This window comes from Xiphias gladius, chromosome 12 (genome assembly GCF_016859285.1).
Source record: "Xiphias gladius isolate SHS-SW01 ecotype Sanya breed wild chromosome 12, ASM1685928v1, whole genome shotgun sequence".
NCBI lineage: Eukaryota > Metazoa > Chordata > Actinopteri > Istiophoriformes > Xiphiidae > Xiphias > Xiphias gladius.
In genome coordinates, this window is record NC_053411.1 from 18,120,926 (window position 1) to 18,132,518 (window position 11,593).

The following is an 11,593-nucleotide window of genomic DNA, read 5'->3' on the forward strand; positions in this document are numbered from 1 at the left end:
CTGACCCACGCGGGTTCTCGTCGAAGCTGCTGAGAGTAGAAGTTTTAACTTCAATAAACATTCATGTTACGTTACATTTCCTTGCTTGTGTTGGTTTTCCTTAAAGTCATAGTCCGCACAATCCCAGCCTTGGTGGTTACTTGCGGTGACGCCAAGCCCCAGACCGGTGGAAGAAGGGAAAGCGGTGCTTCTGTTTACAGGCCGACAGGACTACAGAGGACAGCCGACGACCCGATGTCACGTCCGACCCGTTCCTGCGAATCCCTTGTACGTAGGTTGGCAACTCACATGCCAGCTGCAACCATTAGTCCACCAATGGAAATTAATCCTCAACTATTTGGATAAATGTCATTGTTCAAGCTAAAGTGCCAAAAATGTGACAGTTTGGGGTTTTCAAGTGTGACAACGCTGCTTTTCTTTGTCTTCCGTTATGGAAAACTGAATGTTTCCGGGACGGTTGGCCGGACAAAATAAGATCCCCGCGCTTTCCGGTGTTGCAATGGGCCACATGCCTCAAAGGTCGCGTTTGCTGGATGGTCCAACAGCGCCTCAAACCTGCTCCCGGTGCCGCCTAGACGGGCCACGAGCGCGAGATGATCGCGTCTCGCTCGTCTCTACGACGGCGGGCGCCTCCCCCTGTTCTTTTCAGAATAAAAGCTTTGTTTGGTGGAAGGACGGACTGAACAAGTCTATCCTCCCCCCAGGCAGGAGGAGAGGGGGCAGGAAACAACAACGGGTGTGCTGGGAAATGGGGTCTGAATTAGGAGAAACGCAAACACTGACTATGTAAAAGCTCTTTCAACTATGTTCTCGCTGTTTTGTCAGAACAACGCCGGCGGAGGGGGTCGTAATCATCGTCAATCACCCCTCACCTCTGCAATACAACATCCACCCCGTTGCCTCCGGTTACAGGTCCCTTTGCGTTGTGCGTGTGTGTGTGTGTGTGTGTGTGTGTGTGTGTGTGTGTGTGTGTGTGTGTGTGTTTAACTCTGCTTGACATAGCCATGAATAAACCAAATCAATGAACTTGAACAGATCACAGCAGCCGCTGTCTCGATGGTTAATCAACACCAGAGAGATAGATGGATGATAGATAGATGGATGATAGATAGATGGATGATAGACAGATAGATGGATGATAGATAGATAGATGGATGATAGATAGATGGATGATAGATAGATGGATGATAGATAGATAGATGGATGATAGATTGATGGATGATAGACAGATAGATGGATGATAGACAGATAGATGGATGATAGATAGATAGATGGATGATAGATAGATAGATGGATGATAGATTGATGGATGATAGACAGATAGATGGATGATAGATAGATAGATGGATGATAGATAGATGGACAAACAGGCAGACAGACAGATTCCCTGTCTCCTGGTTGCCAGTCTGTGACGTCTCGTGCCGCCTGCGTCTGCAGTTGATTCACAGATCTATTTTGGGCCTCGCTCCCCTCCTGCTCGCCCTCACGCCATCGAAATCTCACCTCAGAGAGACGAGACGCCGCCGCCGCCGCTTCAGATCAGACACGCGGTTCAATCTTTTTATTTCCTGCCGCGCCTCCGTGACACCTGTCGTCTCGGACAAAGGAAAACCCACGGAATCTGGATTTGTAACCTGATCAATAGCCGATTCACGGGTGATATTCTATATTTTCCTTCCTGTCAACAAATCCCAACAATAAATGTCTCCTACCATCAAGAACTGTGTGTATCAGCCTGTTATATCTTATTCCTCTGAGCTCCAGTTTTGTCCAGAAGCTATAAAAAAAAAAACAGTGAGCAGCTGCTGTACGAAATTCTTAGAAATGAAAGTAGATATTTGTGAAGCATTTTAAAGATTCAAGTTTTCACAAGGAACCGTGAGACAGACAGAAAGTTTCAAACTTTAGATTTTTTTCAAGGCTCCTGTCTCATCAATTGTTTCGCCTTTTGAAAACCTGAAATGTGACATTGTTCACAGCGGTAATCCTGCATATCTTAGAGGCTCTGAACTCTGAGTCCCTCTGAATCCCGCCTTGTCCTGGGGACCTGGCTGGAGTTCGCTCTCCTCCCGTGCAAACGCCGCCTCCGCTTCTGAGCCAGAATACACTGACCTAAGGGCGGGACGCCGAGCCGGCAAGCGCTGGCGGCTCTCAGCCACGCTGGCGGCGGCACGGTGCGTTTCGGTATTTTCAGTGAGTCTCGTTCCGTTTGTCCGTTGCAGCTTAAACTTCAAATAAAGTGAAAAATCCAAAGCAAATCGAGCGAAATCAGACACAGCTTGAGGCAGAAACTCTATTTTCCTCCCCTGTGACTTGATAAATCAATTTAACAGCTAATTAAATTATTAAAATAGGATAAGAAAACTTTTTTTTCGTTAGTATCTATGCTGGGTCTTCACTAATGATGACACTAAACTGTGTTGGTGGTGTACTGATGCCAGGTAAGCATAGTGTCATTGAACCGTTGAAACAAGCAGGAGTAAGAACAACGACGACGTCTCCGCAGCATGTCCGTCCATTCCCAATGGTTTCCTCCGAGTTAAATCATTGGATGGAGGCACAGACTCAGAACACGGCGGCCTGCACAGCCTCACATCCGTGTCCTTTGGATGGATCATGTCACAGGAAAAAGAAAGAAGCAGAGTCTGATGCTTTGGCAGACAGGAGGTCTCACAGTTCCTGTTGTCCTCTGGAGCCTTCTCTGCCGCCGCCACCGCCGTACTTTTTATTTTTACTTCGTGTTCTGCTCCGATGCACTGACCCAGTTTCCCCCTCCGGGGATCAATAAACATCATCTCCTCTCTTTACCGGCTTCACTTCGTCTGACAAATGCAACAAATGTGCAGGACCACGTCCTGATGACAGCCGGGACCAAACGCAGACATGAGGGAAACTGATTCTGTTGCGTTCTTTTGGAAACATTCCTCCTCCTTCTCCACGATACGGTTTTTAATCGACGTGACTGAAGCACTCGGGGTCACGTTGCGGCGTGAAATTTACTACGTTTTCATTGATTTAGACTCACGGCGTCTCGGACGACGCGGCGGAGGACAAACACAAGGCGGCAGCGGTGGAGACAGAGACTTCTCTCTGCATTTGTGGCTGTGTGAAAGAGCAGAGAGGATTTATCTCAGGACAGGACTGTTGTTTTTGTCTGTAACTAATGGTGGTGCATTTAAGTCTTTAAACGCTGCACTTGCACACTTTTAGTTGAGCTTATGATAAAGAAGATCATTTTAAAAAAACATTCATTCTTCTGGCTGGGAATCTTTAGAAAGTCTCGGACCACTGAAGACTGCACAGGTCCTGAGGTTTGGTACCAACCGCTGCCCCGACCAACGCTGGAGTTTTTAGGACGAAATTTAGGAGTTTAAAGAAAACCCGATAACGATACGTCAACCCACTGTGACTTTTCTTTTTTGTTTTTTTGCCCCCCAAAAAAAACCCAATCTGGATACTAATCCCTCAGATCATATTCTTAAAAATCCTGAGCAAGACACGTATTAAGCGGGACTTTTTACAGTGTAAAAATAAACTCTTGAGTGCCATCTTGTGGACAAACTTCAAACCTAATTTGTCTAATACGCCAGTGTTTATTGTCATAAATTAATTAAAAAACAAACAAACTGTACAACAGTTTTGACCCGAGTCAAAGAAAATGCAAAAATAGCAATGTTTTCATTTAAATCCGGAATAATATGGTCAGAAAAATTTAAAATCTTAAAATCTGAATCCAAGCATTCGGTGGCAACTCGTGATGATGCTACAGACACAACTGGGTCAATAAGAAAAGATCACTGACGTTTGCCAAGGAAAAATGTCTATGACAACTGAGCAGATACAAAGCTCTCAGATACAGCTGAGAGCTTCCGAAAAAGCTCTGCAAGTGGACCTTTGGTGGGCGTCAAACAATCTCCAGGGTAAAAAAACTTTCACAGTGAAAGCCGAGGTTCAATATTCAGACCCAATCACATGCAAACCAGGAATAGAATCTGCGGACATGCGTCCCCGGGTCCTTGAATCTGGGACGCTGAAGGGAACGGAAAATGTCCAAAAGTCCACGGTGTCCGGTCACCTGGTCATGTTCCATCACAACTAGAGCGCTTTGGGGCTGAAATTGGGCTATTTATAAAATGTAATACTAAATGTTGAGGAGAACTTCGAACTCTTTCGCTCACATTGCAAAAATGTTTTGTGAGATCGATCTGAGAGCTGCGGCAGAAATGGAAATGACCGATATTGAGTTTGGTGGGGAAAGAAGCCAAAAGCCGTTTTAGGTTTAGATTTGTCTCTGTGACGGTTTGATGGTTGAGGCCTCTGTTGCCTGCTTAGACGACTCTTGAACTTTTTTGATTCGGAATTTGTGACATTTGCGTGTTTTACGCTGTTCGACTGTAGGTTGTTGTTACTGCTGCTTGTCTTGGCCTGGAGACTATTTAAAAAGATTTTTTTTTTTTTAATGTGACGTAAATGAGGCTTTCCTGGTTAAACAAAAATAAAAACATTGAAAAACAAAAACAAACAAACTGTACAACAGTTTTGACCCGAGTCAAAGAAAATGCAAAAATAGCAATGTTTTCATTTAAATCCGGAATAATATGGTCAAAAAAATTTAAAATCTTAAAATCTGAATCCAAGCATTCGGTGGCAACTCGTGATGATGCTACAGAAACAACTGGGTCAATAAGAAAAGATCACTGACGTCTGACAAGGAAAAATGTCTATGACAACTGAGCAAACTCCGTCACTGTCGAACACCGCCAGATACAGCTGAGAGCTTCCGAAAAAGCTCTGCAAGTGGACCTTTGGTGGGCGTCAAACAATCTCCAGGGTAAAAAAACTTTCACAGTGAAAGCCGAGGTTCAATATTCAGACCCAATCACATGCAAACCAGGAATAGAATCTGCGGACATGCGTCCCCGGGTCCTTGAATCTGGGACGCTGAAGGGAACGGAAAATGTCCAAAAGTCCACGGTGTCCGGTCACCTGGTCATGTTCCATCACAACTAGAGCTCTTTGGGGCTGAAATTGGGCTATTTATAAAATGTAATACTAAATGTTGAGGAGAACTTTGAACTCTTTCGCTCACATTGCAAAAATGTTTTGTGAGATCTGAAATCTGCGGCAGAAATGGAAATGACCGATATTGAGTTTGGTGGGGAAAGAAGCCAAAAGCCGTTTTAGGTTTAGATTTGTCTCTGTGACGGTTTGATGGTTGAGGCCTCTGTTGCCTGCTTAGACGACTCTTGAACTTTTTTGATTCGGAATTTGTGACATTTGCATGTTTTACGCTGTTCGACTGTAGGTTGTTGTTACTGCTGCTTGTCTTGGCCTGGAGACTATTTAAAAAGATTTTTTTTTTTTTTTTTTAATGTGACGTAAATGAGGCTTTCCTGGTTAAACAAAAATAAAAACATTGAAAAAACAAAAAACAAACACAAAAAAAAAAACGTCCAATCCGTAAAGCTGAGATTGTTTGCGGGAATATTTAACTTGATTCCCCCTAATGATTCATTTCTGGGTGAACACAATGTCCGGAAAACTACAGCAGGAATGACTGAGGTTACGGCAGTTGAAGCATCACACGAGACGTTTGACCTGAAAAGGTGCCAAAGCGATCGCGCCGTGGTCAAACTGGCTCGGGCCCGGGAATGCTTAACACAAAGCTTGCAATACAGACCAGGGGTGTGCTGGGTTCCAAAGCTATGGGTGTTCGCCGGACTGGGAGAATGTGACGGAAGATGCTTCCCAAGTTGCTTTAATTGCGGGAACCGGCTGCTTTGGAGCCTGAACCACACCAGGGATCTCTCTGCCTCCGCTGCACCGACTCCGACGGATCTCCCAACATTAAGCCAAAATGCCAGACAACCCCCCTGACAGTGACGGCAGCAGCAGCTGTGGCAGTTTGTTAGGAGAAGGAAATAAACGTCCCCTCGGCGCCTACACGGCTGCAACTAACGATTATTTTCCATTATCACTTCATCTGCCTGTTTTGTTTCGGGGTTTTTTTTTTTAGATTAACTGATGAATCATTTGGTCTCTAAAATGTCAGAAGATGGTGAGAAACGCCCACCAAGTTTTCCTAAAGCTCGAGTTGGCGTCTGAAAAAAACAAAAAACCTCATTTTGTCTGAAACAAAATCTAAAAACCCAAAAATAGTCACTTTACTTTAGCGGCATAAAACAGAAAAGTAGAAAATCATGACAAGCGGGAAGCAGGATTTTTGTATTTTTGGGCATTTTTGCTCGAAATATTGATTTACCGATTATTTCAATTCCTTTTTTTTAACCCTAAGACTAATTGATTAAGTCAGTGCTTTGGCTACCTTAGTTGGCCAGTGGATAAGAGCTCGCTTACGGCACCAAAACACCCAGGACCGCTTTAATGATAGCAATAGCAACAGTAGCGGCACTAGTAATAGTAGCAGTAGTAGTAGCCGCAGTGGCCTCAGCTGTAGCAGTAGCAATGGGCGTAGCAGCAGTGGCCGGAGCAGTGGTGGCACTGGTAGGAGGTAGCAGCTTCAACGGCAGCAACAGGAGTAGAGGAAGCACTGGCAGCAGCAGTGGCGGTAAGTGACACGCCGGCAGTTAGCAGGCTGCACTTTGCTCCAAACTGAAACCGATGACGGAGGGATGTTCAGGGAGAAGGGGAGGCGACGGCGGGAGGACGGAAAGGCGAGGATGGCTGATGACGGAGGGATGCGAATGGAGAGAGGAGGGGGGAGCGGTGGGATGGTAAATGGAAATAAAGCTGGCGGAGGTGGGTTGGAGGGAAAGTCTCAATGGATGATGAAAGGATGCCTACAGGGAGGAACAGAGGGATGGCGGAGAGATAGAACACGAGTGGAGAGGCGGTGAAAGGATGTCGCCAAACACAAAAGGACGGAGGCGATGGAAACGTAAAAGAAGCTCAGGAGGTTTAGGACTGGATCTGTAAACCCCCCCCCCCCAGTTCCAGATAATCTGGGCCCGGACAATGGTGCCATCCAAGGTCCCGGACCAGATTCTCCTCAGACCGGCTGAATCGGGGATAAATCGGCCCGAAGCTCCTGTAGACGGAGCCCGGGCTCAGGGAGAAGGCAGATGGAGGTGTAGAAAAATGATAGATGGGAGAAAGGGAGGAGTGGAGGGATGGCAACACGGGATGAATGCAAAGATTCAACAATGAGGAAGATACGGAGACAAGATGGAGGGAGCAAGATAAGGGGTGGAAAAAAGGGAAGATGGAGGGATTTTCAGAGGAATAAGGGATAACGGAGGGGTCAAAGGAAAACTGGGGGGTGTGAAAAGATAAAGGAAGAGATGATGGAGGGATGAGAAGACAGATAGAGGGATGTAGAGGAGATGGAGGGATGTTCGGGGGCAACACAAAGGGGTGTAAATGAAGAGAAATGGATGATTGGGGATTGACAGAGGGATGGGAGTATGTTTAGAAGAATGACAAGAAGATGGAGGGGTAGAGGGATGTTGGACAGACAGATGATGGAGGGATGACTATAGGGGGCAAAGAAAAAGTGAGAGGAAGGACTACATGAACGGAAGATGATGGAGGGATGGGAGAAGAGATGGAAGAAAGTCTAAAATGAGAACAGACTGATGTAAAGATGGAGAGATGGGTGTAAAAAAGGATGGAGGGATGGTGAGAGGCCTCACAAAAGAAGAGGAAGGGATTATGGAGGGATGGAAGGTCAGTTAGTGCGATGGAAGTTGACGAAGGGATGTTCAGAGCATCAAAAGAGGATGGAGAGAACGAATTCAAGAAAAAAGAAAGATGGACGATGGAGTAAAGGAACCACATGTAAATGAAAACGAGCGGAGGAGGATGAATACGGGGAGGACGGAGGGATGACCAGCGGAGACAGGAAGGGAGAGGGAGATGGGACGAGGGGGTCCAGGAATGATGGATGGATGAAAAGAGAGAAGGAGGGATGGAGGGAATTCCCTGTTGCGTGCAGCAACAGCCAATCAGCTCTGCCGACACACACACACACACACACACACACACAGTTTCAACTCACATTATGTTATGTAATATTACATCCCAAAGTGTGTGTGTTTGAGAGGGGGGTTTACCCTGACCCCAAAACACCGCGAGACCACAGCTCACAATTTACCCCAAATCTCGTTTCATTTGCTCAATTTCCAACTAAAATCGCGGTTGTTTGGGGTTTTTTTTTTTTAAACATGAAGCCAAAATCGCGAATATTCTCCGATGCGATAACGCGGTTTTAAAAAAGGGGGACGGACCAGTTCTACAGGGTGTCCGCGTCCACCGAGCTTGTCGGGGGTCGCGGTCGGACCCGTGGCGACTTCACGTCCCGCTCCGGCTCGTGTCTCCCCGCGCCAGACGCATCACAGGTGCCGAGACCACGGACGCCGTGCGTCAACGCGGACGCGATACAGACCCACAAACACGCGCGGCAGGACGGGCGCTCCCTACCTGGGTGGCTTTGTGGAACTGCTTCTTCAACCCCGCCACAGACATCGCTTCGGTTGGGGAGGGAGGGAAAAGAAAAAACAAGGGTAGACGAGGTTTTAAAAAACAGATATATATGAAGAGCACTGGGGGAGGGGGCAGGGGGCGAGAACGACCGAGCTCGACCCCAAAACTGGCGGTAAATCCTCCGGTCAACGGTCGCCACACGTCGATGTCGTCCGTTAATTTTTGGCTCAAAAAAAAAAAAAAAAAAAAAAATTGGTGGTGGACGCAGGAGCCGATGATCGCCGGACCAGACCAAACCCAGCTGGATCTATTTTCAGTCTGAGAGGGTGGGAGGGTGAGGGAGGGGTGGGTGCTGGTTTGTGTGTGGGGGGGGGGGCGGAGGACGACAAAGATCTTCTAGTGAGGAGACGGCTCACCCGAGTGCTAAACAAGCGGTCCCAGCCCCACTGGTTGTGTTGATCGGCTGCTTTCTTTTCTTGGCGGTTTTAGAAAACGAACCGGGCTGCGGCGGCTTTCTGCCCTCGGCCGATGTTGCTCCATTCTCGTCTTCGATACAGTTGTTGTCCTTTTCGAAAGCCGGCCGGGTCTCAGCGGCAGCGCTGTGCAGTGGCTCAGGTCAGGTCCTTACCTGACCCTAACCCGGGGTACCTCTGTGGGGTGCCTCAGGGCTCGGTGCTCGGTCCGATGCTTTTTTCCACTTACACGCCTCCGATGCGTGGACACAACATCAGCTTCCATTTTTACGTGTGCGATACCCAGATCTATCTAAACTGTTACCTCGCAAACAGTTCTCAGAATACCGATAATCTGCACACTTGATGCAGCTTAATCCCGATTACGCAGAAATACTGATCATAAATTCAGACGGTGTAAAGTCCAACGTCTCCAACAGTCTTGGTGCGTTGCCCCTTTCGGTAACACAGCACTGCAGGAACCTTGGCGTCATTTTCTAGTCTGTAGCCTCAGACTGGAAAAGCATATAAATTATTATTATGATTATTATTTTCTCTTTTTAGCAGGTATGTTGACCAGTGAAGATAAGTGACTGCAAACATTTACTAAAGTATTATATTCAAGTAGAATTCTGAGGTAGTTGTGCTTTACTCGAGTTTTCCTATTTGAATCCAACTTCGTATTTCTTCTCCACTCTGTTATGAAGATTTTACTCACAAACGTGATGAAAAATATTTGTTACGATGACACGCGATGAGACAACGATCGCGGCGACGAGGCAGTCGGTCGTAAATCCGCGTCCATCATAGGCTTTGTTTTGCCCGACGACCAGAATGAAAACAAGCTTTTAGCTTCCTGGCGTTTTTACCCTCGGCAGGTCGGCGCGATGGCCGTCCAGCATTTAGTTTTACTGTGGTCAAATAAATCTCTCCCCTGTAATTGTTCCTGGCCCAGCGGTTAAAAGGACTTTTTGCTCGCCCGGCTACAGCTCACATGTTAATGCGTCCACAATAATAGCAGATCTGCAGTATCCTAAACGTTTAATTCTATAATAATCATTTAAAAAAACCATTTTCAGGACTGCAGTGTTTGATAAAAACGTTATTTAAAACAGAGCAGATTGAGGTGTTAGATTTATGTCACTTTTTTTTCTTTCTTCTTTTTATCTCTGTCGGAGACGCGGCTTTAAATCGTTTTGGTTGAAAAGCTGCAGCCAGATTTGTCTTCATGTCTCATTTATTTCCGCTCAAAACATTAAAAGTCACCTGGAAAAAAAAAAAATCATCTGTCACACGCACACACACGATCTTTGGCGGGGACGTTCTCTGTGACGTAACCACGCCGCCCCCAACCCCCCCCCCCCCCCCCCCCACCACCAGCACCACGGACAGCTCATTATAGAGCCTGACGCTGCGTTCAGACGCAGCTCGGAAATCGGAGTTCTCCTCAGATCCGGAAAAAAAAAAAAAAAAAAAAAAAAAAAAAAGTGGGGAACCTGTGTCCTGCTGACATGAAATAAAACCAGGTCTGGGTCTGTCCAGCATGAAGCCCATTCACACTGGAGGACTGACCGAATAAAGCACAATAGTATAACTTTAGACCATTAGAAAGGGTTTTGTTCTTCAACATACAGACGATTTTCTGCTCGCACTCTTCGGTCTACCGGCTCGTTTGCGCTAGTACGCTAGTTTTCCCGTACACACCTGCAAACCAGCTACCTTTGGCATCTCTCTGATAGATTTTATTTGTTTATTTATTTGTTTTGAGACACATTATTATCTTCTTCCCCTGCATGGTCGCCTCGCCGCTCCTCATGTCGACCCCACCTCGATCTAAATGGCAACTCTCGGCTCTCGGTCAACTCTGAGCCATTTTTAAAAATTTATTTATTTATTTTTTTGTGCACGAACAAGCGTTGAAACGACGCGCGGCGGCCCGAGAAGGTAGCCAAGTGTCCGATTACTTTTGTACCCCTTAAAATGTGGACCCTTTTTTAAAGGGCCACATCTCAGCCTACTCCAATAAAAGCTGACACCGGGCCCTTTAATGCGGTCCCCAATATTTCAATTTCAAACCGAATGCTCCTCAGGTACGTGCCTCCCTCGTACGGACGTTTCCCTCTGGACATGATTGACTCTCCCCGTTTAACGACTTATCGACGAGAGACTTAAGACGAGACACTACACAGGACCCAAGGACGGTTTCTCAAACTGTCCTGCCGTTTCCATAAAAGGGGTCGTTTGTCACATAGAGACAACCATGTGTCTTTGGGTGCATTCTTTACAGAATAACACCTCTGTTTAGTAGCAGCGCCTGAGTTTAATAAGCACCACAAGCTGCTTTCTTTTAGTCTCATAACAAGATAATACATAGAAACACATAAAAATAACCCTTCAGCGGTAAACGTCACAGCCCAGCGTGTTAGCCTGCTGACCGGCATTTAGCCCAAGGCGCCGCTCTGGGGAAGTGCGTCACAAGAGCGCAGGCGGCGGGTTTGCGACACAAGCGAGATAATCCCGACCCGTTTCGAGGATTTTAGCAGAAATGAGGGCGAGCGTCTTTCGAAACAACGCAGAATAACTCAGACCACATACCGCGAATCCGAATTATTTAATTTAAGAACACATTTGGACTCATTCTGTGACTCCTGAATGTTCTCCCTGACCTCTCAAAGACTAGTTACCAAATAGGAAAAACC

The 11,593-nt window shown here is 46.5% G+C and overlaps 1 protein-coding gene across 1 annotated transcript in view; it reads right to left on the reverse strand.

The window, feature by feature from the left end:
* LOC120797281 (endophilin-A1-like) overlaps positions 1–8,495 on the reverse strand; it is a 28,287-nt gene extending 19,792 nt beyond the window's left edge. Inside the window, exon 1 of the mRNA XM_040140817.1 lies at positions 8,440–8,495. Coding sequence (XP_039996751.1) covers positions 8,440–8,484 — 45 coding nt within the window. The 5' untranslated portion in view covers positions 8,485–8,495. The remainder of the gene's footprint in view (positions 1–8,439) is intronic.
* Positions 8,496–11,593: the final 3,098 nt, after the last annotated feature.